At 38.9% G+C, this 22,145-nt stretch overlaps 1 protein-coding gene across 1 annotated transcript; it reads right to left on the reverse strand.

The window, feature by feature from the left end:
- Positions 1–3,070: 3,070 nt before the first annotated feature.
- Positions 3,071–3,985, reverse strand: LOC121472084 (olfactory receptor 4C11-like). The gene has a single exon (XM_041723075.1). It carries the CDS (start codon positions 3,983–3,985, stop codon positions 3,071–3,073), a length of 915 nt encoding a protein of 304 aa, XP_041579009.1.
- Positions 3,986–22,145: the final 18,160 nt, after the last annotated feature.

The following is a 22,145-nucleotide window of genomic DNA, read 5'->3' on the forward strand; positions in this document are numbered from 1 at the left end:
ATACTGATGACCGATTACACTTATAAAATCTTTTATGCTAAACAATAATCTTTGGATTAAACAAATTTACAGTTTTTCAGGTAAATTCGGTCTAGCAGCATGTCACTTTGGAAATTTTGTATCAACCAATGAAATAAGAGGAAAAGGAAATATAGCAGTCAGAACCAAACACAAGTCATTGTTGGCTGATGTATGCATCTAGTTTGCCAAACCAAGACAATCAACTGAGAGATTACAGTGTTTATTAAAAGAGCTTACTCAAAAATCAGCATAATAATACTCCTAAATGTAAGTATAATAGACAAATATAAAACGAAATAAATCTACTTCACAATAACAATAAAATTAAGAGATGCAACAGAAATGTGAACAGTCTTCATGAAGAACAGTAAGCCTCATCACAAAAGACATGTTAAAACTGAGTCAGGTGAATTATGCAATTTGAGATGGAAGTAACTCACAATTTAAAGTTGTTAATTTTTCCCAATTAATTGACATACTGAGTGAATTTCTAAACAAAATCTCTGGAGGAGATATGCCTGGAAATGGAGAGAATTATTCTAAACTCCACATGGTTGAATATATAGAAGAAAGACACAAAGATTTTGGAGAGGATGAGGAGAAGAACCAAGTGCAAATATATCATGAAGCTATAGTAATTTTCCAATTCGAGTATGCCCACAGAATAAACAAATATATTAAGAGGACAGAGTATCAGGCAAAGAAATTCAACCGTATATATATTGGGTAATTTAATACAGGATTAGGTTGAAAGTATTAACATGAAAATAAATTATATTAAGAGAAATGACTATCAATTTGGGGAAAAAAGTTAAAACGTATATCAAAAACTCAATAAAAAGCATTCTCACCAGGAGTCGATGTGTATGGGAGACATTAAAAACATAAGGGGAAAGGATGCAGAAAAAGATAAAAATACATTTTAAATCTAGTTACAGCAGGAATGGGGACATGGGAGATGGGATGCATGGAAAGTGCACTCGTTTCTTTTATTCATAACTCATAATTACTTTTAATAATATAAAAACAAACCCGATTCAAAGAAAATGTAGTGTTTTAAATTTCTGGACGTAATGCAGTCACTGAACTTCCCCCTTTGCTAAAAGGCTAGAAGCTGCACAAAATACTGGAAACATCATATTCAGTTTTGGATGACTGGCAACATACTCCTGGGACCCCTTACAAAAAGGAGACAGATCAGGTGAGTGCTAGGACAGACTCAGGCTGACCAAGAGACCTCCAACCCCTTGCAGAGGTGAGGAGAACTGCAAATGGCTCCCCTCACCCTTGACATCACAAAATGGTTTTCTAAGAGCTCTCTTGGATCTTTAATGAATTAATTTTCTCTTTTTTCCCCCTGAAAACTCAAGGATTGATTTTCAGACTTCCTTTCCTTTCTCCTCTTCCAATACTTGGAGTGATTCCTTGTCCCCTTTCCTCATGACTACTTCCTCATGTCAATCCCCACCCAATTCACTTTGAAATATTCCTCATTGGCAGATACGGTTTAATTATACCAATTTGTTCATGAAATTGTATCTTTTCTGTGAGTGCAAACAAATATTTCTCTAATGTACTCATTTGTTACCTGATAAATGTCCTCTTTCGGACTTAAATAACTAGTCCACCACCACTTCCTATATAAGAATACTAAGCATCTTTGGTGAGACATGATAATATTGGCTGAAACTTCTCACATACTTATGAAATTCATTGTATTCTTTTCTCATTAGCTTATATCAATTAAAGTAATACTTCCTGGTGCCAATTTGATGGGAATTATAAACTCAGGTACTGAATGAGCATCACATGACAGTGCTTGATTATAGATTATGATGCGGTGGTGGTGGTGGCAGGGGTGTATTATACATATCAGTTGGGTGATCTTCAAAGGTGAAAATATGTATTTTAAAACATTCTCATATAGAAACAAAAGACCATAATTGAAAAGCACTAAAAGGGCCTTTCCAATCCTGGGTTCACCCAAAGAATCTGGATTTTAATGTTTTGGACACTAAGGAAACACCACCTGTCAACGAAAAAAGTACTTTTTCCTAACACCTGAAAAAACATGGCAGTCAAGGAAGTTAACCTAGACTAATTCAGTGATATAACGATCCTGGGAAACTTTATTTTTTCCCTGTGTGTTCATATATCTGGAATTAATTCTCAAAATATAAGAAAAGTTCCCACTTTCCTTTTCCTGTTGCTTGCTCTTCAACATGCGTTGTTCTTTAGCCTCCTTCTGCCATTCAGCCTCCCTTCTGTTTATTGCCTTCTTCATATTTCTGCTGCCAATCCCCCTCCCTGCCTCTTCCCTCTCCCTTGTGAAGAGCAATGGGAAGGACCTTGCCAGCTGACTGGCTGATACCACCCGTCACAGACAAGTATTAGGCTTTCCTTCTTTCACCACTCACAGAACTTTGAGAAGTTCTCCAGACACAGTACAGGTTTTCAAAGAGATATCAAGCTTTTCTTGGAGGTTGAAGATCCCTCCGTGTGGATTCCCCAGTGAGGCAACGTCAGGCACAGATTCCAGAGCAGAATTCTCTTAGAAAGCCATCTCCAAATCGCAGGTCATCAAGACAGTCACCTACACTCTCTAAGTTCCAGTTCCATATGGGTTAGCTCTTATGACCACATTCATAAAAACTAGAATACAATTTAAGGAAAGAATTGGTGTGTGTTCACACACACAATCATTCCATCACTAATCAGTACATTTTTTTTTCTGAAGACAAATTGGTCCAGGAAACTAAATTATCATGTGAATATGACCAGATGTCAATACCACTCAAGTAAGGGCCAGGATAAGTTGCTCAAAATGGACTGTATAAGAATATAAGTAACCTTATTCTAAGCAATCTGTTCAGAATAAGGAGTCTATATATTTATTAATATGAATATAAATTAAAAAATAGTATGATTAAAATTACTTAGTTGGTTTTTCATCCCAAAAGGAATATTTTATCTTTTCTGTTCATGAAGCAAAACCAAGGTGTTAAGGAAGTATACATTAGGATCCCTGAATATCACGTATCAACATAAATCATACTTTGCTACACCATAACTTTATCATGGCATTTTTCACTTCTGCATTCCTCAGTGTATAGATCAGAGGGTTGAGCAAGGGTGCCCCAATGGTATAAAACACAGCCACCACCTTGTCTACTGGAAATGTGGTTGCTGGGCGTGTATATATGAATATACATGGGCCAAAAAATAGGACAACCACAATAAAATGGGAGGTGCAGGTTGAAAGGGCTTTTCGCCTTCCTTCTGCACTGTAGTTTCTCAGAGAGTACAAGATGATAACATAGGAGATAAGCAGGATTATGAAACTCACCGTGCATATGGCTCCACTGTTAGAAACAACTAGCAAATTTATTACATAAGTGTCCATGCAAGCAAGTTTCAGCAAGGGCTGCAAGTCACAGAAATAGTGATCAATCACATTGGAGCCACAGAAAGGCAATCTCAAAGCCAGGAAAATTTGTGCCGAAGAGTGGATACAGGATCCCACCCAACCCAGAATCACCAGCACACTGCAGACATGCCTGTTCATGATGGTTGTGTATCGCAAGGGCTTACAAATGGCTACATAGCGATCAAAAGCCATGAGGATCAGCACGAAGATATCCATGCATCCAAAGAAGTGGGCTGAAAAGACCTGAGTCATGCACTCCTTGTAGGAAATGGTCTTCCTCTGAGAAATGGCATCCACAATCAATCTTGGGGCAATAGTTGTAGAGAGGCAAGCATCAGTAAAGGACAGGTAAAAAAGGAAGAAGTACATGGGACTCCCAAGGGTCCTGCTTCTTTTAATAGTCACTACAATGAAAAAGTTTCCCAACAGTGTGGCAAGGTAAAGCATCAAGAAGACCCCAAAAATTGCTTTCTGTTTTTTTGGATCCTGTGTCAAGCCAAACAGAATGAATTCATTCACAGTGCTATTCATCACCATTTTGTTGGTTGCAAGTAAGGTGACCTTGATAAGACCCTAATCTGCAAAGGGAAGAAGAAGTGACATTATGGAAAGATCAGTAGTTTGAACTCTGCATATCTTATCTGCTCCATGTTACTACAACTTCCTTTAATTTCCTATGAATCTTTGTAAATCTCCAGAAGTCCACGCCTCTCCATGATCAATCTATTGATTCAGAAACTAACCCAATTGGATCAAATCTTTGTATTTGGAGAATAACAAGTCAATATCCTTCAAAATTTTTGAATTCTACAAAGATTGAAAATGGTAGAAATTGTACTTTCCTTGGGCAAATGAATTACCTGCCTTAAAATTTAGCCTTAATCTGAAAAATTGAAATCTGTGTAAACTAGAGATTTCCCACATGAAATCTCTAGTTTAGACAGATGCTAAAGTCATAGTGGAAAAACGGAAAAGCAAGTTTTCCTTCCAACCAAAGGCCATAAAACCAGGATATGAAATTGGAATGTATTTCTGTGGTCAAATATAAAATTTGGAGACATACAAATATAGCCCAACTGGAATTTGAGCCTATTTATAATAAAGTGCCCACCTCCTAAGAAGTGAGAGTTGCACTGAAAACATTCATCTTTGCATCTGCTGCACGGAGAACCAGTGGAAAGCATGCAAGTACATTTGTTGTGGCCCCAACAAAACAAATCAGTGGTGGGTTCAGATCTATCACTTCCTCTCTCACAGAAGGACCAGAATTGCTCACTCTCAGTTGTCTCTCTGAGAGTGGATGAAGAGGGGTGTGTAGCAAAATTACACACCTCTCCTCGGCTTTAATAGGATCATTTTGTCATTGTTCCTTATGCTTTTGTTGTTATTGTTAAGATTTATTTTTTAGAATAGTGTTAGATTCATATCAAAAATGAGAGAAAGGCACAAAGAGTCCCTATATAGCTCTGCCCCCACAAAATATCACCCCTGCCATTGTCAACACTTCTGCCAGAATGGCACACTTGTCACAACTGATGAGCCAACCATAACCCACCATCAGCAACCAGAGGCCAGAGTTAACCCTAGGGTCCACTCTTCGTGTGGTACATTCTACGGATTTAAATAGATGCTAAGGACATGCATTCATCATTATAATATCATACAGAGCATTTTCACTACCCTAAAAGCAGAATCATTTAGATTCCCAAAATATAGAAAATAATTCTTTTCACATAGTGTCTAATATTCATTAAATTCTGAATAAAACCTCTTACATCATTTTGTTGGGAAAAATAGCAGATTGAATGAGATACCCATATGAGTTTGCACTGTGAGAATTATTAGTTCATACATACCACAAAATCAAGCTGGTATTTCACAAAGATCAGTACTACAAATGGCCAATCCCAGTATTCATTAAGTGGACACTCCATGTTTCTAAACAGAAAGAAAGGACACAATTTCAGATGTTCTCTCTTGTCCTCATCCTCTATCCTCTACTTCTTTTTATTGCTTTGCTATATCTTAAAAAGGACAGTCTAAAAATATGATGAATCATGAAAATGATAAAATGGTTACTATGGCTTTCTAATGCATTGGCTGAAATACTCACCATGACTTTGAAAGCCCTCAAACACTGCCATAACCTTGCCGACCACTTTCCTCTCCTGCTTCTGGGCATGTGTGCTCCAACCACACCTGATATTACTATCCTTCATAAATATACCCACATACCATCTCATTCACTAAATTTTCAGGATTTCTTAGTGACAACGACCTTCCTCTCACTGTGCACACAGTACCCAGTTCAGATGCCATCTTCTCAGAAAACCTTCTTGCTAACGACTTTCTAATGGTAAAAACTGTGTGTGTGCGTGTGTGTCTGTGTGTTTGTGTGTAGTGAATCAATCCTTAATTATAGCCTTCTTCATTTTTGTTTTAATATCTTTGTTCATTCGATTTTATGTTCCATAAAGCAAGCTCATTTTGTTCTATTTTGGGTAATTCAGGATAGGCTGGCAGGCAATTTACTGGAGAGCAGTCAAAAAGAAACCAGTACCAGAACGCTAGTCTTTGTGCTCCATGGCAACCTCTCCTTCTTGGACACTCCACTCACTACTGCCATGAGAAGCATCAGACCCCAGCCACTCGAGTAGAGCCATCATAAAGCCAGAAACCATACATAGGTAAGGAACAAAACCATGGACACATCCAGTACATGTCCTGACTAGCAAATGGATGGAAAATCCTGATGAGTCAGAAAAAAAAAGAGACCAGCTTTTACATTTATACTTAAATGTAAATACACAGTGCAAGGCTGAGCAAAGAATTTTGCTAGGGACAAAGGAGCACTTCATCCTAGGATTTCACTAGATTTTCTTCTCATTCCTCCACTCTGGAGAACATCTCTCACTCCAACACCAGAAAGAAAATGTAATTCTTAGGTATCAGTGGGTTTGGGCAGCCAACATTACAGTCATTAATAGCAGAACAAGGGGTATCATAGTGCCATAGAATCGTGGTAACAACACTTTCTATGAATACTGATTGCCGTGGTCAGTATACAGCCTTTCTTTTTCCTGACCTTAAGCTTTGCAAGTAAGAAATCCACCTGTGTAGGATACTATACCTCTACACTCTTCAACGTACCCTTAATTCGATAAGAATTGGTCCTGAGACAGTGCTGCATCAAGGACAGTGAAAGGCAGAAACCCTGACACATCAGAATAAGCTTCTTGGCACATCGTGCTTCTCAAAGATTGAAAGAATTACATAATGGCAACTATCAGAGACTTCAGTCCTGAAGGGAATCAAGAGAAAGAATGTAGTTTACTAAAAAAAAATAAAATAAATAACAGTAGTTTACTTGGGTTTTTAAACTTACCATATTTCTTGTACAGAAGGAGATGAGATCCAATAGAGAGCCCATAGTTTTTTCTCGGGCAAATCTGATTTATCTTGAAGATGAATCATGTGCAGTATGTTTGCAACTATTCGAAGTAATCTGTACTTCGAATAGATCTACTCAACTTTCCATTGCCGGTTGTATGTGGAGAGAAGATACACCACAGGTAGCCAATCTTTCCTAGAGGCTTGGGTTAGAGTCTTCAATGAGGTCTGTAATATCAGAAGAAAATTTCTTATTTCTACTGTTAGAACTTTCTAGAATATAAAGGAATTATTCCCACAATCCTATGATAGAAAAATCTCTAAAGGCAGCTCTATGCCCAAAAACAATTCCTTGGCAGAGCGTATGGATTAAACATTTCTTCCTCCTCCAATAGATATATAGAGATTTCACAGAAGTTCACAAATACCCAGCCTTTGGAGGAATAAGGGTGCGCCCTTCCCACTTAACCCCAGAGGATATGCTCTACAAACTACTTAGCTCAGTCACTCCTGGATCAATGCAAACCATGGTGCCAAGTAATCCCAGACAGGCTATCATCTGACAGATCCTGTCCACAGAGTCCACCTCTCCTCCTAGACTCCCAAAGGGACCCATCTCATTTCAGTTACCAACTGCTCTGCTGGTGTCCCTCGTCTAAGGAGAAAGTATGCCTTTCAAGTCACACTGAAGTACAGACTAATAAAAGTTCCCAAACACTTTTCTCTTTAAGTGAAATCTTTTCTAACAGCACACGAACCTCTGAGCCCAGGTTCCTTTTCCAACACATGTGATATGATTGAGTTTTATTTTCATAATATACGTCTCTATGACTTTGAGCAAGTTTCTTATACCATAGATATAATAATGATACCGTAGATATAATAATGATACCATAGATATAATAATTATTTTCAATCTTAATAATACTGGTAAAATATAATTACGGTGAAAACTACTAATTACGATTTGTATAATTTCTATAATACTTTGAAGTTATTCAGTCAAATGTAAAGAAAAGATAGGAAAAGTGAAAATGAAAATGCTTTTACTCATTTTTTTTGTTTTTAAAGTAACTTAAGGAGGAATGTCTTCTTGCTTCAGTGGTTGAGCATCTTCTCTGGCTCAGGACGTGATCCTAGGGTGCCAGATTGTCTCCCACATCTGGCTCCCTGTAAGGGGCCTTCTTCTCCTTCTTCCTGTACCTCTGCTTCTTTCACTATGTGTCTCTAATGAATAAATAAATAAAATATTAAAAAAATAAAGCCACGTAAGTTATAATTTACGTACAAAACATGCACATATTTTTGATTGAACAATTCTATACATTATTGGTGCTCAACATGACAGGTGTTCTCTCAATTACATTCACCCTTTTATCCTAACTGCCTACCTTCCTTCTGGTAACCACCATTTTATTCTCCATATTTAAGAATCTGAGGTTTTTTGTTTGTGACCTTTATTCTTTTGTCTTTTGTTCATTTGTCTTCTTTCTGAAATCTACATAGATAGTAGTGAATTCATATGGTATTATATGTCTTAGTCTGTCTTAACTTCACTTAGGTTTAGACTGACTCAATCCATTCATGTTGTTGCAAAAATATATTTGGATAAATAATAGTGGAATTACTGGATCATATGGCAATTCTATTTTTCATTTTTGAGGAACCTCCATCCTGATTTCTACAGTGGCCTCACCAGTTTATATTCCCACCAGAGGGTATGAGGGTACATTCTATTCCACGTCCTTGCCAACACTCTTTATTTCTTGTTTTTTTTTTTTTTATTTTTTATTTTAGCCATTCTGACTGGTGTGAAGTGACATCCCACTGTGATTTTGATTTGCATTTCCCTGATGATGAGTGACGTTGAACATCTTTTCATGTGTTGACTTGTTATTTCTCTGTCTTCTTAGAAAAATGTCTATTCAGGTCCTCTGTCCATTTTTCAAGTAAGATTTTTAGTCTTTGTGGTGGTGAGTTATGTACATTCTTTACATCTTTTAGAAATTAACACCTTAATATTTTCATCTGTCTCCATGAATATTTTCATTTCCTGTTTTATTATTTGGTTGACCTATTTATTGTTTAGGAGTAAGATTCTTTGCTTCATGTGGATTTCTTCTTGTGAGTACTTCTACTTTTATACGACTGTGGCCAAAAAAAAAGGTGTACAACTATGATTTCAGTCTTTTTTAATTTGTTAAGTCTTGTTTGTTTTGTAGCCTAAATGAGATCTATTCAAGATAATGTCCCTGTAAACTTGAAAGAATGTCTTCTGCTGCATTGGGATATAATGTTCTGAATATCTTAGGCCCATTTGGTCAAATATGTCATTCAAAGCCACTCTTTTCTAGTTGATTTTTTCTCTGGATGATCTGTCTATTGGTGGAGCCGAGGTGTAAGAATTCCCTACTGTTATTGAGTTACTGCCAATTTCTTCTTTTGTGCCTGTTAGTAGTTGTTTAATTCATTTAGGTGAAAACATGTGTGGTCCCAGTAATTACAATGGTTATATCCTTTTGTTGAACTCACTTCAGAACTAAGACATGCGGAGGTGGAAAGAGTCGGGATGGAAAAACATTTACCATGCAAATAGAAGCAAAAGGAAAGCTAAGGCAGAAATACTAATATCAGACAAAATAGGTGAGTCATGTATCGTCTCTTCTCTGATCAAAGTTCTCCAATGGTGCTCCACTTCATTTCATCAAAAGGGAAGACATGTAATGCAACCTACAAGGCTCTATGTGATCTGGACCCAACAATTCCTCTTTAATCTCACCTAGTACTCTCTAGGATCCCATCTCATTAGTCTCATACCCTCCCAGACATTACTGTAGTGTATATCCACATGGCTGACTCCTTCACCCTCTTCAAGTATTTATTCCAACGTGATGTCTGCCATGAAGACTTCTCTGACCACCTATTTAAAGCTGCAGAATGGGAGGGAGGGGCAGGATGGCGGAAGAGTAGGGTCCCCAGTCACCTGTCCTCAACAAATTACCTAGAAAACCTTCCAATCATCCTGAAAATCTACGAATTCGGCCTGAGATTCAAAGAGAGACCAGCTGGAACGCTACAGTGAGAAGAGTTCGCGCTTCTATCAAGGTAGGAAGACGGGGAAAAATAAATAAAGGAACAAAAGGCCTCCAAGGGGGAGGGGCCCGCGAGGAGCCGGGCTGAGGCCGGGGCGAGTGTCCCCAGGACAGGAGAGCCCCGTCCCGGAGGAGCAGGAGCTGCACCAACCTTCCCGCGGAAAGGCCTCCCGGGGAATTGGAGCAGGATCCCCAGAAAGGCGGGGACGCCCTCGGGCTCCCTGGGACAGTAACAGAGGAACTGCGCCCCGGGGAGAGTGCGCCGAGCTCCCTAAGGGCTGCAGCGCTCGGCGGGACCCGGAGCAGCTCGGAGGGGCTCGGGCGACGGCTCCGCGAAGGGGGCTGCGGGGCGGGAGCGCGAATCCAACAGCGCAGGCCCCGGAGCACAGGGCGCCGGGACACAGCCCAGGATCCGGCCTCCCCCGGGACAAGCAGAGGCCGGGAGGGCCCAGGACAGCAAGGAGGCTCCTGCCTGGAACTGAGCAGATCAGCGGCCCCGCCCGGGAGCCTCCAGGCCCTGCAGACTGAGAGCCCCGGAGCTACTGCGGGAGCTGACTCCAGGGTCCCAGAGCTGCCCCCGCCACTGTGGCTTCCTCCCGGGGCCTCACGGGGTGAACAACCCCCACTGAGCCCTGCAGCAGGCAGGGGCAGAGCAGCTCCCCCAAGTGCTAACACCTGAGAATCAGCACAGCAGGCCCCTCCCCCAGAAGACCAGAGAGACGGACCAGTTCCAAGGGAAGTCAAGGGACTTAAAGTATACAGAATCCGAAGATACTCCCCCGTGTTTTTTTTTTGTTTGTTTGTTTTTTTGTTTTTGCTTTGTTTTGTGCTTTTTTTTCTTTCTTTCTTCTTGATTTCTGATTGCTTCCCCCACCCCACCCCACCTTTTTTTTCTTTTTTCTCCTTTCTTTTTCTTTCTCTTTTTCTTCTCTTCCCCCCCTTTTATTTTCTTCTTTCTCTTTTTTCTTTTTCTCTTTTCTTTCCTTCTCTCTCTTTTTCTCCTTTTCCCAATACAACTTGTTTTTGGCCACTCTGCACTGAGCAAAATGACTAGAAGGAAAACCTCACCTCAAAAAAAAAGAATCAGAAACAGCCCCCTCTCCCACAGAGTTACAAAATCTGGATTACAATTCAATGTCAGAAAGCCAATTCAGAAGCACTATTTTACAGCTACTGGTGGCTTTAGAAAAACCATAAAGGACTCAAGATACTTCATGACTGCAGAATTTAGATCCAATCAGGCAGAAATTAAAAATCAATTAAATGAGATGCAATCGAAGCTAGAAGTCCAAACAACGAGGCTTAACGAGGTGGAAGAATGAGTGAGTGACATAGAAGACAAGTTGATGGCAAAGAGGGAAACTGAGGAAAAAAGAGACAAGCAATTAAAAGACCATGAGGATACATTAAGGGAAATAAATGACAGCCTGAGGACGAAAAACCTACATTTAATTGGGGTTCCCGAGGGCGCCGAAAGGGACAGAGGGCCAGAATATGTATTTGAACAAATCCTAGCTGAAAACTCTCCTAATCTGGGAAGGGAAACAGGCATTCAGATCCAGGAAATAGAGAGATCCCCCCCTAAAATCAACAAAAACCGTTCAACACCTCGACATTTAATAGTGAAGCTTGCAAATTCCAAAGATAAGGAGAAGATCCTTAAAGCAGCAAGAGAAAAGAAGTCCCTGACTTTTATGGGGAGGAGTATTAGGGTAACAGCAGACCTCTCCACAGAGACCTGGCAGGCAAGAAAGGGCTGGCAGGATATATTCAGGGTCCTAAATGAAAAGAACATGCAACCAAGAATACTTTATCCAGCAAGGCTTTCATTCAAAATGGAAGGAGAGATAAAGAGCTTCCAAGACAGGCAGCAACTGAAAGAATATGTAACCTCCAAACCAGCGCTGCAAGAAAATTTAAGGGGGACTCTTAAAATTTCCCTTTAAGAAGAAGTTCAGTGGAATAATCCACAAAAACAAGGACTGAATTGATATGATGACACTAAACTCATATCTCTCAATAGTAACTCTGAACGTGAACGGGCTTAATGACCCCATCAAAAGGCGCAGGGTTTCAGACTGGATAAAAAAGCAGGACCCATCTATTTGCTGTCTACAAGAGACACATTTTAGACAGAAGGACACCTACAACCTGAAAATAAAAGGTTGGAGAACCATTTACCATTCAAATGGTCCTCAAAAGAAAGCAGGGGTTGCCATCCTTATATCAGATAAATTAAAATTTACCCCGAAGACTATAGTGAGAGATGAAGAGGGACACTATCTCATACTCAAAGGATCTATCCAACAAGAGGACTTAACAATCCTCAATATATATGCCCCGAATGTGGGAGCTGCCAAATATTTAAACCAATTAATAACCAAACTGAAGAAATACTTTGATAATAATACACTTATACTTGGTGACTTCAGTCTAGCTCTCTCTATACTATATAGGTCTTCTAAACACAACATATCCAAAGAAACGAGAGCTTTAAATGATACACTGGACCAGATGGATTTCACAGATATCTACAGAACTTTACATCCAAACTCAACTGAATACACATTCTTCTCAAGTGCACATGGAACTTTCTCCAGAATAGACCACATACTGGGTCACAAATCGGGTCTGAACCGATACCAAAAGATCGGGATAGTCCCCTGTATATTCTCAGACCATAATGCCTTGAAATTAGAACTTAATCACAACATGAAGTTTGGAAAGACCACAAACACGTGGAGGTTAAGGACCATCCTGATAAAAAATGAAAAGGCCAACCAGGAAATTAAGGAAGAATTAAAAAGATTCATGGAAACTAATGAGAATGAAGATACAACCGTTCAAAACCTTTGGGATTCAGCAAAAGCAGTCCTGAGAGGGAAATACATCGCAATACAAGCATCCATTCAAAAACTGGAAAGAACTCAAATTCAAAAGCTCACCTTACACATAAAGGAACTAGAGAAAAAGCAACAAATAGACCCTACCCCCAGCAGAATAAGACAGTTAATTAAAATTTGAGCAGAACTAAATGATATCGAGACCAAAAGAACTGTGGAACAGATCAACAGAACCAGGAGTTGGTTCTTTGAAAGAATTAATAAGATAGATAAACCATTAGCCAACCTTATTAAAAAGAAGAGAGAGAAGACTCAAATTAATAAAATCATGAATGAGAAAGGAGAGATCACTACCAACACCAAGGAAATACAAACGATTTAAAAAACATGTTATGAACATCTGTACACCAATAAATTAGGAAATCTAGAAGAAATGGACGCATTCCTGGAAAGCCACAAACTACCAAAACTGGAGCAGGAAGAAATAGAAAACCTGAACAGGCCAATACCAGGGAGGAAATTGAAGCAGTCATCAAAAACCTCCCAAGACACAAGAGTCCATGGCCAGATGGCTTCCCAGGGGAATTCTGTCAAACGTTTAAAGAAGAAATCATACCTATTCTACTAAAGCTGTTTGGAAAGATAGAAAGAGATGGAGTACTTCCAAGTTCGTTCTATGAGGCCAGCATCACCTTAATTCTGAAACCAGACAAAAACCCCACCAAAAAGGAGAATTATAGACCAATATCCCTGATGAACATGGATGCAAAAATTCTCAACAAGATACTAGCCAATAGGATTCAACAACACATTGAGAAAATTATTCACCATGACCAAGTAGGATTTATCCCTGGGACACAAGGCTGGTTCAACACTCGTAAAACCATCAATGTGATTCACCATATCAGCAGGAAAAAAACCAAGAACCATATGATCCTCTCATTAGATGCAGAGAAAGCATTTGACAAAATACAGCATCCATTCCTGATCAAAACCCTTCAGAGTGTTGGGATAGAGGGAACTTTCCTCGACATCTTAAAAGCCATTTACGAAAAGCCCACAGCAAATATCATTCTCAATGGGGAAGCACTGGGAGCCTTTCCCCTAAGATCAGGAACAAGACAGGGATGTCCACTCTCACCAGTGCTGTTCAACATAGTTCTGGAAGTCCTCGCCTCAGCAATCAGACAACAAAAAGACATTAAAGGCATTCAAATTGGCAAAGAAGAAGTCAAACTCTCCCTCTTCACCGATGACATGATACTCTACACAGAAAACCCAAAAGCCTCCACCCCAAGATTGCTACAACTCATACAGCAACTTGGTAGCGTGGCAGGATACAAAATCAATGCCCAGAAATCAATGGCATTTCTATACACTAACAATGAGACTGAAGAAAGAGAAATTAAGGAGTCAATCCCATTTACAATTGCACCCAAAAGCATAAGATACCTAGGAATAAACCTAACCAAAGAGGTAGAAGATCTATACCCTAAAAACTATAGAACACTTCTGAAAGAAATTGAGGAAGACACAACGAGATGGAAAAATATCCCATGCTCATGGATTGGCAGAATTAATATTGTAAAAATGTCAATGTTACCCAGGGCAATTTACACGTTTAATGCAATCCCTATCAAAATACCATGGACTCTCTTCAGAGAGTTAGAACAAATTATTTTAAGATTTGTGTGGAATCAGAAAAGACCCCGAATAGCCAGGGGAATTTTAAAAAAGAAAACCATAGCTGAGGGCATCACAATGCCAGATTTCAGGTTGTACTACAACGCTGTGGTCATCAAGACAGTGTGGTACTGGCACAAAAACAGACACATAGAACAATGGAACAGAATAGAGAACCCAGAAGTGGACCCTGAAATGTATGGTCATCTAATTTTCGATAAAGGAGGAAAGACTATCCATTGGAAGAAAGACAGTCTCCTCAATAAATGGTGCTGGGAAAATTGGACATCCACATGCAGAAGAATGAAACTGGACCACTGTCTTTCACCATACACAAAGATAAACTCAAAATGGATGAGAGATCTAAATGTGAGACAAGAGTCCATCCAAATCATAGAAGAGAACACAGGCAACACCCTTTTTGAACTCGGCCACAGTAACTTCTTGCAAGATACATCGACAAAGGCAAAAGAAACAAAAGCAAAAATGAACTATTGGGACTTCATCAAGATAAGAAGCTTTTGCACAGCAAAGGATACAGTCAACAAAACTAAAAGACAACCTACAGAATGGGAGAAGATATTTGCAAATGACATATCAGATAAAGGGCTAGTTTCCAAAATCTATAAAGAACTTATTAAACTCAACAGCAAAGAAACAAACAATCCAATCATGAAATGGGCAAAAGACATGAAGAGAAATCTCACAGAGGAAGACATGGACATGGCCAACAGGCACGTGAGAAAATGCTCTGCATCACTTGCCATCAGGGAAATACAAATCAAAACCACAATGAGATACCACCTCACACGAGTGAGAATGGGGAAAATTAACAAGGCAGGAAACAACAAATATTGGAGAGGCTGCGGAGAAAAGGGAACCAACCCTCTTACACTGTTGGTGGGAATGTGAACTGGTGCAGCCACTCTGGAAAACTGTGTGGAGGTTCCTCAAAGAGTTAAAAATAGACCTGCCCTAAGACCCAGCAATTGCACTGTTGGGTATTTACCCCAAAGATACAGATGCAATGAAACGTCGGGACACCTGCACCCCGATGTTTCTATCAGCAATGGCCACAATAGCCAAACTGTGGAAAGAGCCTCAGTGTCTATCGAAAGATGAATGGATAAAGAAGATGTGGTTTATGTATACAATGGAATATTACTCAGCAATTAGAAATGACAAATACCCACCATTTGCTTCAACGTGGATGGAACTGGAGGGTATTATGCTGAGTGAAATAAGTCAATCGGAGAAGGACAAACAGTGTATGTTCTCATTCATTTGGGGAATATAAATAATAGTGAAAGGGAATATAAAGGAAGGGAAAAGAAATGTTGGGAAATATCAGGAAGGGAGACAGAACATAAAGACTCCTAACTCGGGGAAACGAACTAGGGGTGGTGGAAGGGGAGGAGGGCGGGTGTTGGAGGGGAATGGGTGACGGGCACTGAGGTGGACACTTGACGGGATGAGCACTGGGTGTTTTTTTGTATGTTGGTAAATTGAACACCAATAAAAATTAATTAAAAAAAAAATAAAGCTGCAGAATGGGGAGAGACTTAACATCGCAGAGTAGTAGGGGACCTTCATCTTCTCTCATCTCTGGAAATCAGCCGGATACCTAACAAGTCGTACTGAACAACTGCAAAATCAACTGGGGATCTGAGAAAAAGTTGCTACAATTCTACAAATAGAAAAACAACCACTTTTTGCAATGGAGGGTGTATAGAGAAATGAATCTGAGGCCATCTATCAGAGGATAAACCATGGGCATTGAAGCCTCCATTATCCAAGTACCAGAAAATGGTGTAAGCAGTGGAGTGCAAAATTGGGACTTTTACAAGTTTGCCTGAAGGGTGGTCAGGAGGTGAAGAAAGACAGAATCCTGGGTTTGACAGCATGGTCTCAGGATTCCTGGCATCACAAAAAGAATGGGGGTACCAGAGTGCAGCAGAGTGTTCCCAGGCACTGGGCAGAGTACCTTATTGCAAACAGTCAGCCCAAGACCAACATTCAACTCAGTCTTGCCATTAACAGGGATTGTCAGCAAGGTGAGGTGACTGCTCTCTGCGGAGGGGCCCAGAAAGTGACAGAAACACTAAGAGGCCCCCACTTCTCCAGGAGGTGTATTATTGCTGAGTGCCACAGAAGTCTTTAAAACTTGGATTCTTAAAACAAGATCACGTGCACTGGGTCACAGGCTGGTTTAGCACTGAATGTGAACTGAAACCAGGGGGATAAGAGTGATAGACTGCTTTTACCTGAGCACTCACTGAAGAATAAGGTACAGGAACTTTCAGCGTGAGGGCTGGAGATGGCTGTGCAGCTCTAATTTTCCTTCTCATCCCTTATAATGGTACAGAAAGCTGTAAGGCAACAAAAGTCACATAGAGAAATCTGGAGCTGTATATTTAGCCTGGCTCCCTGCAGAGGGCAGTGCAATACAGTCCAGGGCAAAGACACGTGAGAGTCACTGCACCAGGCACCCAAAACATCCGAAAGGACATCTGCTAAGACTGAAGTTATCAATGATAGAGAACTGCCAAACTCCAGCACTAGGGGAAAATAGTATATAGAATTTAAGGGTTTTTCTCATGTTTCTTCACTCTTTTACATTAATCTTTTGTTGGCTTTTCAAATAATTTCTTATTTTATCAACTCTTTTTAAAGTTTTTTTAATTTTCATTTTATAGTTCTATTTTATCCCGTCAATGAATTTAATTAATTGTTTTGATTACATATAAGTTTGCTTTTCTTTACAATTGTGGGATCTAGTTTCTTCAAAGAAACAGGCCAAAATACACCGAAGATCTAGTGTTGTGCTCCGTATGTTCAGCATTTTGTTATATTCTCTTTCTTTAATTATTTTACTGTTGCTTCTGATTTGTTTCATGTATGTTCCTCTGGAATCATTGTTGCATTTTAGTATTTTGTTCTCTTTCACCTCTTCTTCTCTGGTCAGAATGACAATACAGAAGAACTCACTTCAAAAAAGAGTACAGAAGGCAGTATTCACTGCCAAGGACCTAATCAGTAGGGATAGAAGCAACATGTTGGAACTAGATTCAGAATAAAAATTATAAAGAAACTACGTGGACTTGAAAAAACATATAAGATACTAGAGCGTACCTTTCTGGCAAAATAAAAGAACTAAAATCTAAGGAGGTCAAACTAAAAAAGCTCTTCCTGAGATGCAATAAAAAATGGAGGCTCTAAATATTAAGAAACATGAGACAGAAGAGAGGATCAGTGATATAGAAAACAAATTGAGAAGAATAAGAAAACTGAAGTAAAAAGAGAGATAAACAATTACAGGATCACAAGGGAAAAATCTGAGAGATAAGTGATAACATAAGATTAAACAATATTAGCATAATTGGGGTCCCAAAAGAAGAGGAAAAAGTAAGAGAGAAAGGGGGGAAAAAGGTATACATGAGCATATTATAGCTGAAAATTCCTCTAATCTGAGGAAGGAGACAGGCATTCAGATTCAGAAGGAACAAAGGATCCCCCTCAAAATCAATACAAAAGTAGGCTAACACCTCAACATATAACGGTGAAGCTTGCAAATTTCAGAGACAAAAGAAAATTCTGAAAGCCTCTCAGGACAAGAGGTCCTGAACCTATGAGGGTAGGAAAAATAGACTCCAGGAAGTCTTAGACACAGAGACCTGGAAGGCCTGATAGTACTGGCTTGATATATTCAGGGTGCTAAATGAAAACAGTATGCAGACAAGGATACTATATCCAGCAAGGCTGTCATTCAGAATAGAAGGAGAGATAAAGAGCACCAGGAAAAAGAGAAACTAAAAGAACTTGTGATCACTAAACCAGCCCACCAAGAAATATTAGAGGGTCCTGGAAGTGAAAAGAGAGCCCAAAGTAACATAAACCAGAAATGAACAGAGATAATATTCAGAAATAATGACTTTACATGTAAAACAATGACAATGGATTTGTATCGCTCAATGTTCACTCTAAATATGAATGGCCTAAATACTAGAATCAAAAGTCATAGGTTCAATTTGGATTAAAAAAAGCATGACACTTTGATATGTCATCTACAATCGGCACAATTTAGACCGAAAGACACTTCCAGATCAAAAGCGAGGAGGAAGAGAACCATCTATCATGCTAGTGGACATTAAAAAAAAAAAAAGTTTAGGTGGTAATCTTTATATCAGACACAAGTTTAGGTGGTAATCTTTATATCAGACACATTAGTTCTAACCTGAAGACTGTCATAAGAGATGAGGAAGGACAATGTATCATAATTAAGTGGTCTATCAAACAAGAAGAACTAAAACCTGCAAATATTTAGCCTCTAATAGAGGAGCAGCCAAATATATAAAGCAAATAACAACAGAATTAAGAAACACTTTGACAATAATACAGTAATAGTAGGGATCTTTAACACAACATTCACAAAAATGCACAGATCATCAAAGCAGAATTTCACTAAGGAAACAAGGGCTTTGAATGACACACTGGACCAGACAGACAATACAGACATATTCAGAGCATGCCTTCCTAAAGCAAAAGACTGCATATTCTTCTTGAGTGAACATGGATCATTTTCCATTATCGATCACAGCTGAATCAAAAATCAGGTCTCAACTGAATTCAAAAGATTGGGATTATTCCCTGCAATTTTTCTGACTATAATGATTGAATTTTGAACTCAGTCACAACAGGAAATTTAGGAGGGACAAAATCCATTTGGGTTAAAGCATCCTACTAAAGAATGAATGGGTCAAACAAGAAACTAAAGAAGAATCTTTAAAAATTCATGAAACGAAATAATAGGAAAACACAACAGTTCAGATGAAGCAGAGGCAGTCTTAAGAGAGAAGTATACAGTGATACAAGCTGTTCTCAACACAGGAAAAGTCTCAACTACACAACTTAACCTTACACCTAAAGGAGCTAAATGTCACAAGAGAAGAGAAATAATAAAGATTATAGCAGAAATTGATGAAACACAAACTAAAAGAACAGTAGACTAGAACAACAAAACTAGGAGCTGGTTACTTGGAAAGAATTAATAAGATCAATAAACCACTAGACTGACATATCAAAAACAAAAGATCAAGGACCTGAATAAATAAAACCATAAATGAAAGAGGTGAGATCACTACCAACACCAAGGAAATACAAACAATTTCATAGATTGTTATGTGCAATTATATGCCAACCAATTAGGTAATCTAGAAGAAATGGAAGCATTCCTAGAAACACACGACCTACCAAAACTGAAGCAAGAAGAAATAGAAAGCCTGAACAGAATCAATACCAGCAAAGAAATTGAAGCAATAATAAAAGATCACCTAACAAACTACAACTCAAGACCAGGTGACTTCCTAGGGGAATTCTACCAAACACTTAGGGAAGAATTAATACCTATTTTTGGAAGCTATATCAAAAAATAGAAATGGAAGGAATATTTCCGAACTTATTCTATAAGACCAGCATTACCTTGATCCCAAAACCAGACAAAGACTCCACCAAAAGGAAAAATACAGAACAAAATCCACAATAAACAAGGATGCAAAAATTCTCAGGAGACAGCCATTAGGATCCAAAAGCACATTAAAAGGATTAATCACCATGACCAAGTGGGATTTCTTTCTGGGCTTCAAGGGTGGTTCAACATCTACAAATCAATCAGAGTGACACATCACATTAATAAAAGAAAGGATGACAACCATAGGATCCTCTCAGTTGATGCAGAAAAAGCATTCAACAAAATACAGCATCCTTTCCTGATTAAAACTCTCCAGAGTGTAGGGATACAGAGAACTTATCTCAATATCATAAAAGCTGTATATATATATATATATATATATATATATATATATATATATATATATAAACAGACAACATCCCACAGAGAATATCATTCTCAATCAATTGTCAGGAACACAGCAGGGATACCGACTCACCACTGTTGTTCAAAATAGTATGAGACATTTTAACCTCAGCAAGGAGACAAAAAAAGAAAAAAAAGGAATAAAAGGCATCCAAATCAGCAAAGAAGTCATCAAACTCTCACTCTTTACAGATGACATGATACTATATGTGGAAAATCCAAAAGACTCCACTCAAATATTGCTAGATCTCATATAAGTATTCAGCAACGTGGCAGCATATGAAATCAATGCTCAGAAATAAGTTGCATTTCTATACAGTAACAGTAAGACTGAAGAAAGGGACATTAAGGGATTAATCCTATTGACGATTGCACCAAAAATCAAAAATACCTACGAACAAACCTAAGCAAAGTGGTAAAAAAAGATCTGTACTCTGAAAACATAGAATACTTATGAAAGAAATTAAAGATGACAGAATTTATTGGAAAAAATTCCATGCTCATGAATGGAAGAACAAATATTGTGAAAATGTCTAGGCTACCCAGAGCAATCTACACATTCAATGCAATCTCTATCAAATTATAATCGGTAGTTTTCACTGAGCTGGAACTAATAATTCTAGATTTGTTTGGAACCAGAAAAGACCCCAGGTAGCCTGAGGAAATTTGAAAAAGAAAACCAAAACTGGTGGCATCACAATTCTGGACCTCAAGCTCGATTACAAAGTTGTAAGCATCAGAGAATATGCTCCTGGCACAAAATCAAACACAGAGATCAATAGAATAGAGGACCAAAAAATGAACCCTCATCATTATGGTCCACTAATGTTCAAATCTTCAACAAACCAGGGAGGAATATCCAATGGAAAATAGACAGTCTCTTCAACAAATGGTGTGGTATAATTGGACAGCCACATTGCAGAAGAATGGAACTGGATCATTTTCTTACACCAACACAAAAAGTGACCCAAAAGTTGTTGATAGCCTGTGAGACAAGAATCCATCAAAGTCCTAGAGGAGGGCACATGCTGAAACATCTTTCACCTCAGCCACAGCAACTTCTTGCTAGACACAGCTCTACAGGCAAGAGAAAGAAAAGCAAAAATGAACTATCGGGACTTCATCAAGATATAAAGCGTTCACAAAGGAAAGGAAAGAGTCAACAGAAAGGAAAAGGCAACCTACAGAATAGGGAAGATATTTGCAAATGATGTATCAGGCTAGTATTCAAGATCTCTAAAGAACTTACTTAACTCAACACCCCAAAAACACTGCTGTCAGGAAATAAAAGAGTTGAACAGACATTTCTCAAAGTAGACCTACAAATGGCCAACAGACACATGAAAAATGCTCCACATGCCTTGACATCAGGGAAATACAACTCAAAACCACAATGAGATACCATCTCACACCAGTCAGAATGGCTAAAATTGACAAGCCAGGAAACAAAAAATGTTGGTGAGGATGCAGAGAAAGAGGACCCTCTCACAATACTAGTGAGCATGCATGCTGATGCAGCCACTCTGGAAAACAGTATGGAGGTCCCCAAGAGGTTGAAAATAGAGCTACCCTACAACCCAGCAATTGAACTACTAGCAATTTACTCCAAAGATACAAATATATGGAAACAAAGGACCACCTGCAGCACAGCAGGAATATGCAAGATAGACAGACTGTGGAAAGATCCCGATGTCCAACCACAGATGAATGCATAAAGATGTGGTGGTTAATACAATGGACTATTATGCAGCCATCAGAAGGATTAAGCCTTACCATTGACATCAACATGGATGGAATCAGAGGATGTGATTCTGAGA

This window comes from Vulpes lagopus, chromosome 11 (genome assembly GCF_018345385.1).
Source record: "Vulpes lagopus strain Blue_001 chromosome 11, ASM1834538v1, whole genome shotgun sequence".
NCBI classification, from domain to species: Eukaryota; Metazoa; Chordata; class Mammalia; order Carnivora; family Canidae; genus Vulpes; species Vulpes lagopus.